General features: G+C 55.9%; 4 protein-coding genes across 13 annotated transcripts; 2 read left to right on the forward strand and 2 right to left on the reverse strand.

The window, feature by feature from the left end:
• The first annotated feature begins 145 nt into the window (after window positions 1-145).
• SLC37A4 (solute carrier family 37 member 4) lies at window positions 146-7,730 on the forward strand. Of its 9 annotated transcripts, none has more exons than XM_070765750.1 (10): window positions 154-294; window positions 1,881-2,304; window positions 3,088-3,320; window positions 4,049-4,292; window positions 4,616-4,774; window positions 4,969-5,054; window positions 5,165-5,278; window positions 5,843-5,908; window positions 6,435-6,573; window positions 6,653-7,730. In XM_070765750.1, exons 2-10 carry the CDS (start codon window positions 2,157-2,159, stop codon window positions 6,817-6,819), a joined length of 1,356 nt encoding a protein of 451 aa, XP_070621851.1. In that variant the 5' UTR covers window positions 154-294; window positions 1,881-2,156; the 3' UTR covers window positions 6,820-7,730. The 9 variants fall into 9 exon arrangements, with proteins under 9 accessions (XP_070621855.1, XP_070621851.1, XP_070621853.1 ...); XM_070765752.1 differs by lacking the exon at window positions 154-294 and adding an exon at window positions 598-714; XM_070765751.1 differs by lacking the exon at window positions 154-294 and adding an exon at window positions 1,128-1,448.
• Window position 7,731: 1 nt separating this feature from the next.
• TRAPPC4 (trafficking protein particle complex subunit 4) lies at window positions 7,732-9,187 on the reverse strand. Its single transcript, XM_070765802.1, has 5 exons — window positions 8,958-9,187; window positions 8,687-8,861; window positions 8,499-8,602; window positions 8,274-8,400; window positions 7,732-8,020 (listed from the first exon to the last, which is right to left on the reverse strand). Exons 1-5 carry the CDS (start codon window positions 9,130-9,132, stop codon window positions 7,942-7,944), a joined length of 660 nt encoding a protein of 219 aa, XP_070621903.1. The 5' UTR covers window positions 9,133-9,187; the 3' UTR covers window positions 7,732-7,941.
• On the forward strand, window positions 8,722-10,113 carry RPS25 (ribosomal protein S25). Its single transcript, XM_070765800.1, has 5 exons — window positions 8,722-9,296; window positions 9,377-9,472; window positions 9,569-9,752; window positions 9,860-9,958; window positions 10,054-10,113. The coding sequence occupies exons 1-4, from the start codon at window positions 9,294-9,296 to the stop codon at window positions 9,952-9,954; spliced, it is 378 nt and encodes a 125-aa protein (XP_070621901.1). The 5' UTR covers window positions 8,722-9,293; the 3' UTR covers window positions 9,955-9,958; window positions 10,054-10,113.
• Window positions 10,114-10,396: 283 nt separating this feature from the next.
• Window positions 10,397-17,586, reverse strand: CENATAC (centrosomal AT-AC splicing factor). Of its 2 annotated transcripts, XM_070765780.1 has the most exons (11): window positions 17,449-17,586; window positions 17,191-17,357; window positions 17,006-17,104; window positions 16,857-16,923; window positions 16,707-16,769; window positions 15,933-15,997; window positions 15,667-15,817; window positions 15,356-15,386; window positions 11,584-11,667; window positions 11,366-11,498; window positions 10,397-10,696 (listed from the first exon to the last, which is right to left on the reverse strand). In XM_070765780.1, exons 1-11 carry the CDS (start codon window positions 17,581-17,583, stop codon window positions 10,627-10,629), a joined length of 1,065 nt encoding a protein of 354 aa, XP_070621881.1. In that variant the 5' UTR covers window positions 17,584-17,586; the 3' UTR covers window positions 10,397-10,626. The 2 variants fall into 2 exon arrangements, with proteins under 2 accessions (XP_070621881.1, XP_070621882.1); XM_070765781.1 differs by lacking the exon at window positions 16,707-16,769.
• Between the last annotated feature and the right edge of the window lie 204 nt (window positions 17,587-17,790).

Raw genomic sequence — 17,790 nt, forward strand, 5'->3', positions numbered from 1 at the left:
GAGCTGCAATGGGGGGCTGCTTTCGCGCATGCGTTCTCGCGGGCCTAGGGCAAGATGGAGCCATCGCTCGTAACAGGAAGCCCCGATTTGGGGGGGGGCGAGGCTGGAAGTGACGTCCGCCCTGGCCAATGGGCGGCAGGTTGGCGCTCGGGAGGGGCGTATCCGGCCAAGCGAGGGGGCGGGACGAAGAGAAAGTCGCGCGCCGTGTCTCCCCCCCACACACACACACCTTCCTCCGCGGGGGCCGCGCTCGAGCCCCCCCTCTCTCTCTGCCCGGGCGGCGGGACACGCCAGGTAACCCGAACAGAGACGCGTCCCGCCCGGCTTCCCGAGTGGCAGCATCGCCGGGAGGAGCCGCCCGCCACCGCTTCCCCCCCCGCCTGGTCCGGGCGTCGGCTCAGCCTTCGGGCCAGCCAAGCCGGCGGGGGAGCCGGGGGCGCTGAGCCGCTTAACCACTGCGGCCAGAGGGGCCTTCAAGGGGGCCCTGCAGCCACGTGACCGTTGCCCTCCCCGCACGAAGGGAGGGAGGGCCCGAGGGGGCGGCGGACGCTCTCTCCCCCCACACCCCCCCCCTGGGATGAGCCCCGCCCCCTCCCGTGGGGAGAGCGGGCGGTGGAGGGAGGGGGCGGGAAGTCCTGGCCTCGCTTCGGCCCTCGGCCGCAGTGCAAGCGGCTTACAAAGCAGTGAAAATATGAAAGAATCGGATGCATAAAGGTCTCTAGTCCCACTTGCCTTGCTGGACATTAGCCAGGGGCAGCTGCACGTGTCCGGCCTGTTACAACAAAGTGGGAAGCGATGAACCTGGCGGGGGTCAGAGCAGAGGAACCCTGGGCCCTTGGGCAAGAGCAACTGAAGAGGCAGCAGGGCTCCGCTTTTAAAAACCCAGGAGGGTCAGAAGGTGCAAAGAGGCACCAGGGAGACGGAGGGTGCTGGCCCACAGCGAGGACGGGGGCAAGGCTGACATTAGACAAAGTTTGCCTCCAGGGTCAATTTCTGCCGCTGCCCCTTCCGGGGCCTCCAGCCATGGTCTCTTGAAGACTTGTGGACTTCAGCTTCAAAGCTGCCCGAGGAATTCTGGGAGTCCGTCCCACAAGTCTTAAAGCTGCCACGGCTGGAGAGACCCCGGTCCCAGAGGAAAGGAGGCCCAGGGGGAAACGGGGCAGGCGAGCTCTCCTCCTTCCCCTGGCCGGCTCTTCCTTCCTCCCGGCCTTCCCTTCCGGGCAGCATTCCAAGCCCTGCCCGCGTCCTTCAAGGACCTTTGCCCTTTAGGACCCACTTGCTGCTGGAGTGGCATGAAACCGAATCCTTCTGCATGGGGGGGGGGGGGGGGAGGCAGTGTGAGCGCTTCTGCCCTTCAGGGGCTGGGCAGCGTTTATTGGCCCTGCACTGTGACTCCCCTTTTCTTCTCCTCGGTGGCTCCTCTGAGACACACCTGCTGCCCTGACCAGGTAAAGGCCCTGACACTTTGTTCTGCCCACAAGCGAGTCCACCTCGCAGGTGTGGCGGGCAGCCATTGTGCTTCGGTTCTTGTCCACAAAGGGGGAGGGGCTCTTGGTTTCTAACCTGCCTGCTGAGCCCAGAGGTCTCGTGCCCAAGCGGGTCAATAGTTTTGTGCTGAACTCGCCCTCCCCGGGGGCAGCGTTTGACCCATCCCTCGGCCTGTCTCTCGGCTTGCAGAAGGTCGCTGAGCCCAGTGGGGATCTGAAGGGAGGCAGGCAAGAGGGCCAGTCCTGACGCAGGAGGTGGCTTGTTCCCGGAAGACCTTGATCCGCTCTGTTTGGTCTGGCACTGTTTGAGTTCGGAGGTCAGAACGAGGGGGGGGAAGCCCCCAACCGCCTCACTAATCTCTACATTTTGGACACGAACTCTGTTTGTTGCAGGCTGGCCCTGCAGGGGTCCCATTGTCCAAGGGTTTGTCCTGATCTCCGTGTCCAGCCGGGCCCTCCAGTTAATCATTCTCCAGGAAGCAGCCATGAGCGCAGCTGAAATCAGGCCGGAACTTGGACGAAGCCTTTGCCCAGCAGAGACCCAGACAGACGGTCAGGCAGCTGCTGCCTCCCTCTTTTGAACCCTCGAGGACCACCCTGCTGCACAGCCTGCTCCCCCCTCCCTCCCAGTCTTCTTCTTAACCCTTGGAAGCACAAGGCCACCCAACAATGGCGGGAAAGAATTACGGCTATCACCGGTTTGTCATCTTCACGGCTATGTACGTTGGATACACTTTGTACTATTTCAACAGAAAAACCTTCTCCTTTGTGATGCCTTCAATCATGAAAGAGGTACAGCTGGACAAAGATGACTTGGGTGAGTTTCCCTTCCTTCCTTCCTTCCTTCCTTCCTTCCTTCCTTCCTTCCTTCCTTCCTTCCTTCCTTCCTTCCCTTCCCTTCCCTTCCCTCCTCTCCTTCCTTCCCTCCCTTCCCTCCCTCCTTCGTTCCTTCCTTCTTTCCCCCTTCTTTCCCTCCTTCCTTCCAGAGGGGATACTGTGGGTGCAGACCCCTTGGAAGTTCTCATATCAAGAGAGGTGGAGGGAAGTTGAGAGACAGCTCCATGCGTGGCCAGCCGTTGCTTTGAGAGGCTGCAGTGTTGGGGACAATAATAATAATAATAATAATAATAATAATAATAATAATAATAATAATAATTTATTAGATTTGTATGCCGCCCCTCTCCGAAGACTCGGGGCGGCTCACAACAATATTGAGTAGGGGTTGTTTTTGGAGAGAAAAGGGATTGTATCGCCAGATTTGAGTTCAGTCCTTGACCGGAAGAGGCAGAATGATTCCGGCTGCCTTAAGGAAGCAGCGAGGGTCAGCGATCGCTGTTTCCACCGCGGCCTCTCCGAGGAGCCCACGGCTAGACCTGGAGGTCCACGGGAGCGTTCCGTGGCCGTCCTCTGTGGGAGAAGCACCACTTCTTCTCCGAAAGGGTTGCCGTCCAGCTTTTCTTCCCTCTGGCCGCCCTCCGTGTGCCCAGGGTCCCGCCTTGCTCTGGGTCGATTCCTGCTCGCACTGCCTGCCTGAGCCCCTTTCAGGCCAGGCCCGGGCGATTGCGCGCTTGAGTTTTTCGGGGGCTCTCGTCCAACTCAGGTCTCATCACCAGCAGCCAGTCTGCCGCTTACGCCATTAGCAAGTTTGTGAGCGGTGTCCTTTCAGACCAGCTGAGTGCCCGCTGGCTCTTCTCTTCCGGCCTCCTCCTGGTGGGATTGGTCAACGTGCTGTTTTCTTGGAGTTCCACCGTTGCCCTCTTTGCAGGGCTCTGGTTCTTGAATGGGTTGGCCCAAGGCCTGGGCTGGCCCCCCTGCAGCAAAGTCCTGCGCAAGGTGAGTGAAGGGGCCAGTTTTTTGCAGGTCAGGGCCTGGTCCCTGGGGAGCCAGCAGAAGGTGGTAACCCCACATGGGCAGCCTTTGGCTCTCCCCAGGCGGGGCAGCAAGCGAGGACACTCGATTGGCCGATGTTTTGGGGGTGAGTGCTGGGAGCCCACAGCTCTTTTTGATGGAACCCACATCGGCCCTTGCAGCTGTGGGGAAGCAGAGGCCCTCGGTCCTGGAGGGGGCTGGGATTGGCAAGGACAGTGGCAGCTATAAATTACAAACCATCTCATGTTGCTCTCAAATATTTTTGAGATGCTGGTGACCTCCTTTGGCCCCAAGCAAGTGGTCTTGTTAACAGATGGCTGGGCCTTTGGTGGCTAGGAGCAGTCTTTGGCCAGCTGCCCGCCTTAAAAGACTGTAGGCCAAAGGCCGGTCAGATCCAGAACCGCCATAGCCAAACACTCCTGGAAAACTGTTAATCCACAATTCGGCCTCCGTGCGTTCTTGAACTCCCTGGCAATCCAACCGTGAGCCTTCTGGCCTCGGTCATCTGCTGCATTGCGCGACTTCATCCCTGAACCTGGAGAGGAGAAATGCGCAGCAGTCTGTTGCCTCTAGGAAGGGAATCATGCTGAACAATTGGTGTGGAAGTGCACTCCGTTCTGCGGAGCATGGAGATTAGCCTGGGGTCAGCGTGAGTCCATTCCCCCCCCCCTCTCCCCCCCCCCCCTCTTTAGTGGTTTGAGCCTTCCCAGTTTGGGACCTGGTGGGCCATCCTCTCCACCAGCATGAATCTGGCCGGAGGGATCGGGCCCATTGTGGCAGCCTTGATGGCCCTGAGCTACGCCTGGCGCACCACCCTGGCCCTCTCGGGCAGCCTGTGCATGGTTGCCTCCCTGGGCTGCCTGCTCCTGATTAAGAACGAGCCTTCGGACGTGGGGCTGCCCAACCTCGACTCCAAGCCCAGGAAAGGGAAAGGAGGTGAGCGGGCGGGGAAGCCAGTGCCCTTGGGGAGGGATGCCGCCTTTAGGGCCACGAAGACCCACCCCCACCCCCAGCCCTCTGGAACCAAATGGGAAGTGTGCTGTGGCCCCCCTCCCCCTGGAGAACAGCTCCATGCCTCTTGGAAATCTCTGCCCCATTTATGTTGCTTGAACCCCAGTGACATTTTGGGCAGCCGCTTGTAAGTCTTGCCTGCCAATCAACCCGTCCGGCTTCCTTCCCTTTGAGGAGCAGGGAGGGAGCGTGGGGCCGGGGGCGGCAGGGGGGGGCGGTCAGGTTGACGGGCGCCCTCTTTCTGCCAGATCCCTCGAAGGGTGACAGCACCCTGGCTGAGCTGCTGTGCTCCCCCTACCTCTGGGTCCTTTCCTCCGGCTACCTGGTGGTGTTTGCTGCAAAGACGTGTTGCACGGACTGGGGGCAGCTGTTTCTCATCCAGGAGAGGGGACAGTCGGCCCTCGTGGGTAGGAGGCAGCCCCTCTCCCCGGGGGGGCTGAGGCCTGGTCTGGCTGAGCCAGGGTTGGGGTTCCTGGCACTGTGTCTGGGTGGGACGGGGGATGGACTTCTGCATGACTGACCATGGGAGGGGCCCAGAGAGGCCAGGAAAGAGGCAGGGATACAACCTCACTGGAAGGGTCCCTCTGCTCTTTGCTCCCAGGCAGTTCCTACGTGAGCGCCTTGGAAATTGGGGGCCTGGCGGGCAGCGTTGCAGCTGGCTACCTTTCGGACCGTGCGGTGGCCAGGGTAAGCACGGAGGGGATGGGGCAGTCCTGGAAACCCCTCACAGACCCTGCCGGGATGCTGGGGCGGTTGGGCTGACAGGGACTTTGGGTCCACGCACATGTGTGTTGCAGGTGGGGCTCTCAATTTACGGAAACCCTCGGCACCCCCTGCTCATCCTGATGATGGCCGGCATGGCCGCCTCGCTGTTCCTCCTCCGGGTCACCGTGACAGAGAGCTCCCCCAAGGTAAACTCTGTGGCACGGGGGTGGCAGCACGGAGGTGGGACAAAGCTGTGGCTCCCCCCCCCGCATGTCATCTCATTTATATTGTCCCGTTTGAGCAGAGAGTGAAAGACGACCACTTGGAATGCTTTTAGGTTTAGGCAAGTGCCGTGTCCTGCGAGGATTCCCACAAGTAAAAATAATTGCGGTTTTTAGAAATAAGTTTTAACCAAGCAAAACAACTTTGCAAGTTTCAGGGGAAATGAAACTGGGTTTCTGAAATCAGGGTGAAATCCATTTCCTGGATAGATCACTTCCGGAACTTTTGACAATTACAAGCCCGTATATCAGTTCATCCCCAACCTGTGGCCTTTCCTCTGGCTTCAGCTCAAGAGGCTGAGAATCCTCAGATACCAATGACGTCCCAGGCAACACAGTGGTGGGGCTTCATAGGTCTGCCATTAGTTTAGATATTTTAGTTGCTTTGGAAAATTGCTGGTAAAGATTTTCCCTTTCTGGGGTCTCTGCTTCTGCATACAATTATTGCTGACTTTTGTCTCTCATGCTCCTTGTCCCTTTTTTTTCCAGGGAAATTATTCTTGGAATCACTTCCTCTATCCTCTGGCTGATCTTGTGGGCCTTACGGAACATGAGGTCTTTTTCTCTCTCTCTCTCGCTGATTATGTCAATCATTTTGTTGCTTCAGCCACTGACTTAATGCCAGAGGCAGGGTCATTAGCAGTAGCTGATAGCCCAGAGCTGTCGAACTTGTGGTCCACGTTCTGGATGCATCACACACTGGCCACACCCGCGCCATTTAGTGAAGGGGGAAAAGTCAGTGTCCCGTCACACCAGGGGTCTGACACCCTTGGGCTAGCCATAGGGGTGGGGGGCTGCAGGAAGAGTTCTCCCCTTTCCTAGTTATGCTGTTGTAGTGAGACAACCAAGGTTTGTCATCTTAGTTCCCTGGTCTAAAAGTTACCTTAAAATAGCCGTTGGCTGCGGTGCTGTTATTTCTCACTTTCTTAGTGGGTTACTGAGAAACGCCACTTGCTGTGCTTCATGCAAGGCGCCATTTTGCAGACTGACGAGGAAAAGGGGTGCAGGGGGCAGGCGCAGAGAGCATGGCAAGGCCCCGCTATTCCTGCACCTAACCTCTTGTCCGGTTCCGTTTCCGTAGCTCTGGATCCTGCTCTTAGGCGCCGTCTTCGGATTTTGCTCTTACGGGCCCATCGCCCTGTTTGGCGTCATAGCCAATGAGAGCGCGCCATCCAACCTGTGCGGCACATCTCACGCCATTGTTGCCCTGATGGCTAACGGTATGTAAAAACATAATTGGAGCGGACTGAGGGTGTAAGCCCACCTTGCCGCCAACCCAGCCCCTCTTTCCCTTTCCAGTGGGAGGCTTCCTGGCTGGCCTGCCTTTCAGCACCATTGCCAAACACTATAGCTGGGGAACAGCCTTCTGGGTAGCAGAGCTGATCTGCATCGCCAGCACTGTGGCCTTTTTCCTGCTGAGAAACATCTGCACCAAGATGGGTCGCCTGCCAAAAAAAGTGGACTGAAGGGCCGCGTGGCTGGGCTGCAAAGGAGCCTCCTTCACCCACATCCAGGACTTCAGAAAGAAAAAAGATAAGACGTTCTAAGCAGGTTTGCTGCCTGGTGGCAGAATCTCACCTGGTTCTTGCTAACAGTTCTCATCCTCCAGAACCCAATGGAGGCCCTTAGTAGCTGGACCTCATGCGCCACCTTTGCCGGTCACAGCCTCTGCCGGATTCACGGGCAGCGCCCAGAGATGGGAAAGGAGCGGCTGTTTCACCTTGATGAATTGCTACACACACACACACATCTCCTTTTGGTATGTGTTCCCATTTGCTACATTAGGTTTTCTACTGACATTTTCCAAACAAATTACACTCGCGTATAACCAAACAGGAAATAAGTGAGAAATAAAGGCAGCCATGCTCTTTATTCTGTCTAGGTTCAGTCAATAGCAGGCAAGCTTAGAAGTGATCTAAAAACGAATTTGAGAATTTGAGAAAGAATAACCCTCAGATCAAACTGTTGACTGCATCACAAGTATCAGTGTAAACCGGGGGTTCGATGTCCCCTGTCTTTAGCAGGAGAAAAGCCGTGTTTAAGTGTTGAGGTTGGAACTGCCCAACATTTCTGCAACCATGAAGCTCTCCTTCTGTAATTAGGTGCCTTTAGGAATAAATTTTGCTACATTTACTATAATAGCTTATAAATTATTACTATTACATGGAATGCGTGTCTCAACAAAAATAAAGAATTGTCCAGTAAAAGCCATGTGCCCCCTGATGAAGAGTTGCTGGGAATCCGGTGACAACTACCATAATAACATCTGCCTATCCTGGGTCTTTGGGAAGGATTTAATAGGTGGAAAAAATGACAGATTCAGTCTAAACTTCTGGCTGATTGACAGTAATAAACGTTGATGTCAATTTACTCCAAAGTCAAGATTAAAGAATATTTTATTTCTGCATGCAATAAACAAAGTGCCAAGCATAAATTAAATACATACATGTAGCAAACAAGATTTCCTTCTAACTTCCAGCAGTAGAGTTTGTCCAAACAAGGATGGGGCAGAGAGGAATCGCTGGAAAGCCCTACTGGTCCCAAGATCCAAACAGTCCGTTGGGCAACTGAAGTGGGAAATCTTTGTCCTATAACCCTGGGACAAAGGGCCCTGCCTTCTCTGCTACCTCCAGGGCAAGTTTCAAGTTTTGGTCAAAGAGCTCACATCTGAAAGAGCAGCATAACAGAAGCAGGCTTAGCATCGAAGGCCCCCCCTGCTCGGCTCCCCACATGTGTCCTTCTGTCTTTATCCATGTTAACTATAAGATGGTACAGAAAGAATTCTGCACCGAGTCTCATTAGTTCTTACTTGCAGATCTTGTACATGTAAACAGGATATGTTGACATTACAAGAAGAAAAAGAGTGGCAGGTTTCTAGACACACACACAGAGCCAGGGAAGGGGGGGGGGTGTCGCGCACCTGATGGGCATCTCCAGGGAGTAGAAGGGGTTTTTCAGGGCGAAGTCCGAGTAGATCTCGTAGATCTTGCGCAAGAGGGCCTCAATGCCAGCCTGCCGTGGGTCAGCCAGCACCACAAACTTCATCCCTGCAGAGGGGAGGGGCGCAAGGCGGAGGCTGGGAGGGGGGTGCGACCCCCTGCCCCCCACGGCCCCGCCCCTCTCGGCCCCGCCCCTCCCGGCCTACCTGTCAGCGTCTGGAAGCAGTGGAGCTTGAAGGTGTCTGTCTCCAGCACCTCGATGCCCGAGCTGCCCTGCTCGGGGGAGAGCTGCGAGCCGATGGCGAAGAGCCTGCGCGGGCAACGGGGGTGGTGGGTGGGGGTGAGACCGGGGGGAATCTCTCCCGGGACGCCCCCCACCCCCCGCCCGACTCACGAGTGGAACATGGAGGCCAGCATGAGCTTCTCGTTGGAGGAGAGTCGCGGGCGGCCGAAGCGGATGGCGACCGGGTAGTTGGCCGGGTTGCCCAGGAACTCCTGCACGTCCTTCCCGTCAGCGGTCAGGCGCCCGTTCACGTCGGCCCCGTTGATGGCCAGCACGGCGTGGCCCACTGCGGGGGGAGGAGGCTCAGGCGGGGGAGGGGGGCGCACGCACACACATATACACACACACACACCCCGAGCCGCCCGCCGCCCCGCCCGCTCACCGCGGATGCCGTCGCGCTGTCCGAAGGCCACCAGGACGCGCTCGTCGTGCGCGCGCAGCACCAGGTCCAGCGGGAAGCTGAAGGTCTTCTCGGCCTCGGGCCGCGGCGCGTAGTGGTCCAGCTGGTAGACGAGCCCGCCGGCCTTGTTCACCACGAAGACGCTGAAGATGGCCATCGCGGCACCCGTAGGCCCGGCGGGGAGGGGGGTTCGCCACGCCTCTTCCGGGGCCGGCCGGAAGTTCGCTTGGCCGCGGGGTTTCCGGCCTGCGCGGACCGCCGCCTTCCTTTCCAGCCGGAAGCTGCCCAGGAGGAGCACGTTGTACCGTCAGCTGCGCCATGGTAGGTAGGCCCCGGGCCGGGCCGAGAGGGAAGGGCGGGCGGGCGGGGGGCTGACCCGCTCCGTCTCTCGTTCCCCGCAGCCGCCCAAAGACGACAAGAAGAAGAAGGACGCGGGCAAGTCCGCCAAGAAGGACAAGGACCCGGTCAACAAGTCCGGCGGCAAAGCCAAGAAGAAGGTGGGCGCCCGGCGGGCGAGGGCCGAGGAGGGCGGGGGGTGGCCGGGCGGCCGTGGGCGGCCCTGACGGACGTCTCTCCCCCCTCCCCGCGAGCAGAAGTGGTCCAAGGGGAAGGTGCGCGACAAGCTGAACAACCTGGTGCTCTTCGACAAAGCCACCTACGACAAGCTCTGCAAGGAGGTGCCCAACTACAAGCTCATCACGCCCGCGGTGGTCTCGGAGAGGCTGAAGATCCGAGGGTCGCTGGCGCGGGCTGCGCTCCAGGAGCTCCTGGGGAAAGGTGAGGGGCTGGCGGGAGCCCCGCTGGGGGCCTTGATCGCACGCACGCTCGCGCTAGTTCAGTTTCCTCAACTTCCTGATCCTCTGATGGGTTTTTTCTGCTGGCAGGTCTAATTAAGCTGGTCTCCAAGCACAGAGCACAGGTCATCTACACCCGAAACACCAAGGGAGGTGATGCCCCAGCTACAGGAGAGGATGCGTGAGAAGGTGAGCCCAAATGACCCGTACAGTTCTGCACAGCTCAAGAGAATTGACTACATTGCATCAGAAAGATCTAATTTCTTCTTTGATTTGATTTGCAGATTCCAAAATGGCTTTCACAATTATTTGTATACACAAAAAATAAATTGATTAAACTCTGAGGCTTTGTAATGATCTGGGCAAATGCCAATTATTGTGCAAGGGGTAAAATAACACTTTTTTAAATAGCAAAAGGTTCTGCGTAATTTGGGCTCATGAAAATAAAATGTTATGAAAGCATTGGCAGTGTTATTATGTGGCCAGCACAAGTATGCCAGCTAGTGTGTCTTGAACAACTTGAATAAACAAGGAATCTATTGGAAGTCATACATGAGCTAACTTTGATGGCGATATTTTCTGCAATCTCATATATGCTTTGTGGGTCTTAAGACAAATGCACCTTGCTTTTAATATTTTGTAGTAGCGTACATTTATTGGCAACCATAGTTTTTAGTAAAATCCATATACAATTATAACAGTTTCATTTTAATAAATGCAATTTTAATAGTTTCGTGCTTAAGGCTGCAGAAGCAGAGTTCACAGGAGCCACCACATCGTCTTCCACAGCAGCAGCTGGACTTCTTTTGATTAAGGGGCTTTGAATTCTGCCAAGTTGCCTTGGGGAGGCAGATCTTTTAGCTGGGTTGAGGCCTCTTCCTCTTGGACCCAGGCTGCTTATTTCCAGATTCAGCTTTGAACTGATGTCTAGAAAAAAAGCAGTGCCAAGTTAAAAGAGTTTATATTCTTTTGAACCAAGGAAGGACAGGAGCTTGAGAGGCTGGATTCCTTCTGCAATGGGGGTTTCCAGTACCCACACATAGGCTCTTCTTGCTATATATTCCATTGGTTATGCATTTCCAGGGCCCACGATGGCCATGCAGATGTGATGTGTTATTTACAATTGTTGGATTTAGGAAACCAGAAGAGATTCCAGTAATTTTGTTATCAGTTAAAAATTTTAAAGTGAATATATGAAATGAACCAATACATAAATTATCATAAACAACAATTCAATACATTCAGAACCAATAAACGAGAAGGATGTGGTGGTACCTGGGCCCAGACCTTCCCCACCACCACCACCACCACACAAACTCTGCTGTCTCTAGCAGCATAGGGAAGAGCCTAAAGCCTTAATGATTGTCATTACTGAAAGAGTAGTAGATGCTTGGAACAAACTTCCAGCAGAGGTGGTTGGTAAATCCACAGGAACTGAATGTAAACATGCCTGGGATAAACATATATCCGTCCTAAGGTAAAATACCAAAAATAGTATAAGGGCAGACTAGATGGACCATGAGGTCTGTTTCTGCCGTCAGTCTTCTATGTTTCTATTGTCTCTGGCCTTCTCGGAGGAAGGCGGGTATATTTTACCTGGACTGCCATCTTCTACCATGATTCCAGACGCGCCCAAAGGAGGGGAGCCAACCATCTCCTGTCTGAGAGGAATGGTCAAAGTTGGCCCCAACACGGTTGGGCGGGAGCTGCTTCAGTTTCTGCTTCTGTTCTTTAGAGGGCAGAAGAACAAAACATCATTCTTTACTCAGGCCTTTCCTATGGGGCCCCAGAGGGCCAAATCTTTGCACACTCACTTTCCTTAAGGAATTCTTCGTAGGACGGTCCAATCTGCCTTTCACCCTCCTCCTCTTCATTCACCAGCCAGGGGGGTTTTGCTCCTGGACAAATCAGGAAAGACCCATGTGCTTCTTTTCGTGTGCCCGTTATATTGACCATAATATGAACAGTTGTTTATGACAGTGATTTTCAACCTTTTTTGAGCCGCGGCACATTTTTTACATTTTAAAATCCTGGGGCACACCACCAACCAAAATGACACCCTAAAAAGCTTGCCTCTCTTTTTCCATCCCTGTCTCCTCCCCACCTTTGTGTGTGTGTGTGTGTGTGTATACACACTCTTGAACCATTTCCAAAAACAGGTGAGGACTGGGTTTTTTTGTCTCTTATTCTTTGGGTGCTTTTTTATCACGGAGAGGGGCGGCATACAAATCTAAATAATAAATAAATAAATATGCTTTAAATCAAGTCACCTCTCTCTTTTGTTTCACTCCCTTGCCTCTCATTCTCTCAATCATTTTCTCATTTCTCTTTTTTCCTCTCCTTTTTGCTCATTTATCTCTCTCTCTTTTGCTTGCTTTCTCTTTGACACTTGCTTTCTCTCTCTCTCTTTCTCTCTCTTGCTTTCTTTCTCTCTCTCTCAGCAAAAAGTTGCGAGACTGGAACCTGAGCTTCCTTTTTCGCGGCACACCTGACCATGTCTCGCGGCACACTACTGTGCCACGGCACACTGGTTGAAATACACTGGTTTATGAAACGCGCCAGGCTGCACCATTATGCATATAGCCATTCAGTATGCAATTCATGGTTAAACTCATTTTTAAGGTTTGTAAACATGTAATTGAGTAAATACCATATTTCACACCAAGATGCTCCCATCTTCCTACCTATAGGCCAGCAGTTCTCAACCTGGGGGGTGGGACCCCCTTGGGGATGGAATGACCGTTTCACAGGAGTTGCCTAAGACCACATGGGAAAAGACCAATTTCCCCTGGTGTTGGGGAACTAGAGCTTCTATTCTGGCGCCTTGGAACATATTTTTACAATCTGACCAATCAGCATTTACAGTGGGGGTGTCCCTGCCAATCAGCTTCAAGCTCTGTTGGGAGAGTTGGCACTAGGCTTATGGCTGCAGGTCACCACAACATGAACTGTATTAAGGGGTCGCAGCATTAGAAAGGTAGAGAATCATTGCTATAGGTGTTGAAAGCCTGGACACTGCCATCTCGTAAACATCATATTGCTGGGCTTCCCAGAAAGCCCCCTGCGCCTTGGCTGCCTTGGATGAAGCCCGATTCTTGAAGCGGGAGGTCAAGACTCGTTTGGCGAAGGGGGCCCTGCGGGAGAGACGGTCATTCCTCTGCCAGCCCGGATTTCGAAAACAAGTAAAACACACAGCAGAGTGGCCCCAAAAGAGCCTCCTGGCTTGGCCCAGACGCAGCACAGAGACAGACAGAGAGAAACACAGTCAGGGACACACAGAAGGGTGGGAGAGGCACAAGACACACACAGAGGGATACACCAAGAGCAGAGATGAATAATAATTATTATTATTATTTATTAGATTTGTATGCCGCCCCTCTCCAAAGACTCGGGGTGGCTCACAGCAATAATAAAAACAATGTTATGAAGAGGGAGACGTGTGGGTGTGTCTCCCCCTCTGTGCCTCTTCTCCCTGGTCAGAAAGCCCTGCCACCCTGCCTGCTCTCTTTCGGGAGTTTTGCAGTGGAAGTGATGTGCCGGTGCCTGGAGGCTGTTGGGGTCTGGATGGGTGTCAACAGACTCAAGCTCAACCCGGATAAGACGGAGTGGCTGTGGGTTTTGCCTCTCAAGGACAATTCCATCTGTCCGTCCATCACCCTGGGGGGGGGAGTCACTAACCCCCTCAGAGAGGGTCCGCAACTTGGGCGTCCTGCTCGATCCACAGCTCACATTAGAGAAACATCTTTCAGCTGTGGCGAGGGGGGCGTTTGCCCAGGTTCGCCTGGTGCACCAGTTGCGGCCCTATTTGGACCAGGAGTCACTGCTCACAGTCACTCATGCCCTCATCACCTCGAGGTTCAACTACTGTAATGCTCTCTACATGGGACTACCTTTGAAAAGTGTTCGGAAACTTCAGATCGTGCAGAATGCAGCTGCGAGAGCTATCATGGGCTTTCCTAAATTTGCCCATGTCACACCAACACTCCGCAGTCTGCATTGATTGCCGATCAGTTTCCGGTCACAATTCAAAGTGTTGGTTATGACCTATAAAGCCCTTCATGGCACTGGACCAGAATATCTCCGGGACCGCCTTCTGCCGCATGAGTCCCAGCGACCAGTTAGGTCCCACAGAGTTGGCCTTCTCCGGGTCCCGTCAACTAAACAATGTCGTTTGGCGGGACCCAGGGGAAGAGCCTTCTCTGTGGTGGCCCCGACCCTTTGGAACCAACTCCCCCCAGATATCAGAGTTGCCCCACCCTCCTAGCCTTTCGTAAGCTCCTTTGTTGTCAGGCATGGGGGAATTGACATGTTCCCTCCCCCTAGGCTTATAAAATTTATGCATGGTACGCTAATGTGTATGATTGATTTTAATTTGTGGTGTTTTTTTAAATTAATTTAAATATTGGATTTGTCTTACATTGTATTGCTATGAGCCGCCTCGAGTCTGCGGAGAGGGGCGGCATACAAATCTGATTAAACTTAAACTTAAACTTCTTCCCCCTTCCTTTTTGAAAGCTGGGCTGCTGGAGCAATGAGCGGAACCACCACCTCCTCCTCCTCCTCCTCTCCAGTGCCCGCCACGGCAGGCAGGGCAGCAGGGCTTCCCGCCAGGGAGAAGAGGCAGGGAGCGGGAGCGAGAGAACCAAACACAGGCAGAGAGACACAGAAAGAAAGAGGGGCTGGGGGCTGGCCTGCCTCTTGACTTCCAAAGCCCTTTGAGTTCCATTTCACCGATGGCTCCTGTGAGAACTCTGCTGCTGCCAGACAGAAGGGGTCGTCCAGGCGCTGGTGTGGGCCAAGGCGTGAGTAGAACATGCTTTTGGAAGGCTGCTCCGGCTCCTGTCGCTCAGGATGGGCTTTGTGGTCTGAGCAGGGATTCCCCCCTCCCCCTTCCCATTCCAAAGTTTCCTGGCTGGAGAACCACAGGGACCAGTCTCCCCGGCAGCTGGCCTGTGAGACTGCTTGATCAGGATTCCAGGCTCTCTTCCCCCCCCCCCCCGTCCCGGGCTCCCCTCCTAGCCCTTCCCCACCACACACGGAGAAAGGCGAGGCAGCCGGGGGGAGGCACGGGGTAGGGGGCTCCTCCGCAGCAGGCCCCGCTCAACCTGCTGGTGCCCGCCTTGCCTTGTGCCTCTCACGCAGGGCCTCCTTCGCCAAATGGGTCCTGGCCTCCCGCGTCAGGATTCGGGCTCCCGCCAAGGCAGCAAACGTGCAGGGGGCTTGCTGGGACACCTGGCAGTCAGTTTATGAGATGGCAGCCACAGGCAGAGTGGAGTCTTCCTCCCCATCCCACCCCCTCCAGGGTTTGTTTTAAGTGGGTAAAAAATATCTGTGCTGCCCGTTATCAAAATCCGAATGGAAGTGAGGACTCCGCTGACCCTGATGCTGGCAGGCAAAGGCAGGACTTATTTTCTCCTTGTTTTGCTCTCCCAAAGTGAAGGTGCATTTTATGCTCCAAAAAATAAGATAGTTTGCAAATTAATGCTTCACTGTGTTATTTCAGTATTCTGTCCCCTCACGAGCCAAATGTCCACCCTGGGCAAAACCCAGCTCAGCAGCCATTTCAGGCAGTGGACTCCAACCTACCTGTGTGAATGTTGCCCTCCGCTCCCGGTTCCTGCATTTGAAACAAGAAAAGAGCAGCCCAAATCAGTACCGCAGGGGACTGAGGGCCTGAAAAACCCAGGTGCAACGTTGCAAAGAGGGCAATGAGTCCTGCAGCCAGAAGTACCGACTCCCCAGTCCAGAGGGCAGCAGTGGGCGGCCTCCCTTTCCCCTCTTTGAGATGCTTGGGACGCAGAGGGCCAAAGGTAGCAGATTGCAGCCCCCGGGGCCGACCCTGCTCCCTGTTAGGCTGCCGGCCACGAGAGGCAAGCGGGGATTCCTGGTGGGAGTACCTGGTGGCCAATGAACGTCAAGGGCTGCCCTGTTCCGGGGTAGGGCAGCTCAGGCGTAGTGCTGCTGGCACAAGCAGGGCCTCCTCGGAAGAAAGGGGTGCCCCAGCTTGGCCCAGGCTGCTCCTGCTCTTCCGTAGCAAAAGGAGAATCACTACAACATAGAACATTTGTCAGCACCAGCAACACAGATGGGGCGCCCAGATAATGGCCAGGAACAGCAGAGGGATCCAGAGGCAAAGAGGCCTCTGATGTACGGCCACTCCTACCTTAGGTTCCCTGTAAAGGTATAGACGGCAGTGGCTCCATCACCTAGCGCGTCCGCTCTCTGTGGCTGAGTTTAATTCAGGAAAAACACACTCGTTTCAAGAGACAACAACATATTTTGCAACCTTGAAATGTAATCTGGAGAGTGGCATGAGTTCACTCGGGGAACTACTCATGCCAGCCAAAGAAATAGCCCAACCCAAGAGCATTTGCCCAGGGGGGGGGATTAAAAAGGAGTTGTTACAAAATTAAGTTACAGACTTAACTCCGAAATTACTATTTGAAATAATACACAGGCCAGAGCACAAGTAATGCCTTAAAACTCCTGAACCCCTTTCAGCCGTCCAAAGGGGGAAGGGCTCGGGGGGGGGGGGGATGGGGGGGCTGCCACGGAGACATAGAAAAGGTCACTGGGGGGAAAGGTTTGTGCCAGAAGGGGCCTTTCGCCACCTATGGATCTCAAAGCACCCACTTACTTCCCACCCGCCGCCTTACAAGGTGATTCAGACCAGAACTAAAAGCAAAGCCCCAATGCCCGGCCCGATGCCTCCCGGCCTGAAGGGTCTTGGCGGGAGAGAAAACATCCACTGTTGTTGCAAAGGCTGATATTTCCTGTGGAAGAGGAATGACCAGTTCCCGAAGCTGCCCAATGGGTGTGAGTTTGAACACAAGGGGGGGGGGGGAGGCAAGGAAAGGGAGCTGAGTGGGAGGATTCTGCAGACACCGCTGCAAACACAATGATGGATACTGCCCACTCTGAACTTGGGCACACAAACCTCTAAGAGGGCCTGTAGCATCTCTAGCCTCTTCCCTTCCACCGCTCGGATGTGGGCTGCAGCCTGCAGTGAGGAAAGAGGGGTGCCAGGGCCCTTTCTCCTTCCCTCAGCCCTTGGTGTGAAACCCCCCCAAATGACCCCCAGTCTTACCTCCTGAAGGGCTGCCCCCTCCTTCTCCTCATAAGCGTCCAGCGCTTGGCACAGGGAGGCCTGGAAGCTGGGAGGGCAAAAGGGCCGTGAACGATCTCTCCAGGGGGCTGCAGGACCCTCCCGCCCTCCCTCCCCCCGAAGCCACTCACCGCCGGTAGTCCGCGGCCGAGAGCAGGAAGGCGGCCTTCCGCTTGGGGTCGGCCCTGTTCTTCCTCCAGAAGGCCGCCACGGCTCTCGCGTGCTCGGGGCTGCGGGGAAGCCAAGCGGGGCCGGTCACTCGCTCGCGGGGCAGGCGCGGCCCAGCAGACCCCCGCCCGCCCCGCCCGCCGCTCACCTGGCCAGGTGCTCCAGGAGGCCGCCCTGCAGCACCGTCCGCGCGCCCAGGCTCAGGTGGCTCCGGACCTCCCGCGCGCAGCAGGGGCACCACACCCGCCGCTCGTGTTCGCCCGCCTGGAAGGGAAGCACCGCCGCCCGACGCGCCGCCGCCCGCGCCGCCGCCACCTGCCCAACGCCCGGGAGGAGAAGCGGAGCCGTCAGTCGCCGCCCCACCCGGGGCCCCGCCGCCCGCCCGCCCGCCCGCCCGCCCGCGCACCTTCTCGCCCAGCCGGTCCAGGGCCGCGCGCAGCCGCCGCTGGTGCCCGGCGCTGTACAGGTGGCTGCGGCGGCCGGCGAAGGCGCTCCGGCGGCACAGCTGGCAGCGGAAGAGCGTCGCCGCCTCGCCCGCCATCTTGCCGCCTCGGCCGCAGTGACGTCACGCCCGCCCGCCCCGCCCACTGCTCGGCGGTTCCGGGGGGCGGGGCGGCGGGCGGGGAGGGGCGGGTCTCCGGCCGTCGGGCGGGCGCTGGCTGCGGCCGATGGGCTTGAGCGTCCTTGGGGCGGCGCGGAGGACGCTTCGCAGCGGCAGGACCGTGTCTGGGTAGCTTCCCCCGCGGGG

This window comes from Erythrolamprus reginae, chromosome 12 (assembly GCF_031021105.1).
Source record: "Erythrolamprus reginae isolate rEryReg1 chromosome 12, rEryReg1.hap1, whole genome shotgun sequence".
In the NCBI taxonomy this organism is placed as follows: domain Eukaryota; kingdom Metazoa; phylum Chordata; class Lepidosauria; order Squamata; family Dipsadidae; genus Erythrolamprus; species Erythrolamprus reginae.

Bases quoted from the DNA above. Each gene is read 5' to 3' on its own strand.
- TRAPPC4 (XM_070765802.1), bottom strand. From the start codon at position 9,132: ATGGCCATCTTCAGCGTCTTCGTGGTGAACAAGGCCGGCGGGCTCGTC. The intron at 8,862-8,957 runs GTGAGCGGGCGG...CTCCCCCCGCAG, and splicing joins ACAGCGCGACGGCATCCGCG to TGGGCCACGCCGTGCTGGCC. The intron at 8,401-8,498 runs GTAGGCCGGGAG...TCCCCTCTGCAG, and splicing joins CTGCTTCCAGACGCTGACAG to GGATGAAGTTTGTGGTGCTG.
- SLC37A4 (XM_070765750.1), top strand. From the start codon at position 2,157: ATGGCGGGAAAGAATTACGGCTATCACCGGTTTGTCATCTTCACGGCT. The intron at 2,305-3,087 runs GTGAGTTTCCCT...CGTCCAACTCAG, and splicing joins GCTGGACAAAGATGACTTGG to GTCTCATCACCAGCAGCCAG. The intron at 3,321-4,048 runs GTGAGTGAAGGG...CCCCCTCTTTAG, and splicing joins GCAGCAAAGTCCTGCGCAAG to TGGTTTGAGCCTTCCCAGTT.
- CENATAC (XM_070765780.1), bottom strand. From the start codon at position 17,583: ATGGCGGGCGAGGCGGCGACGCTCTTCCGCTGCCAGCTGTGCCGCCGG. The intron at 16,770-16,856 runs GTAAGACTGGGG...TCCTCACTGCAG, and splicing joins AGGGGGCAGCCCTTCAGGAG to GCTGCAGCCCACATCCGAGC. The intron at 15,998-16,706 runs GTTTGTGTGCCC...AATTAAACTCAG, and splicing joins TGCTACAGGCCCTCTTAGAG to CCACAGAGAGCGGACGCGCT.
- RPS25 (XM_070765800.1), top strand. The intron at 9,473-9,568 runs GTGGGCGCCCGG...CCCCGCGAGCAG, and splicing joins GCGGCAAAGCCAAGAAGAAG to AAGTGGTCCAAGGGGAAGGT. The intron at 9,753-9,859 runs GTGAGGGGCTGG...TTCTGCTGGCAG, and splicing joins CCAGGAGCTCCTGGGGAAAG to GTCTAATTAAGCTGGTCTCC.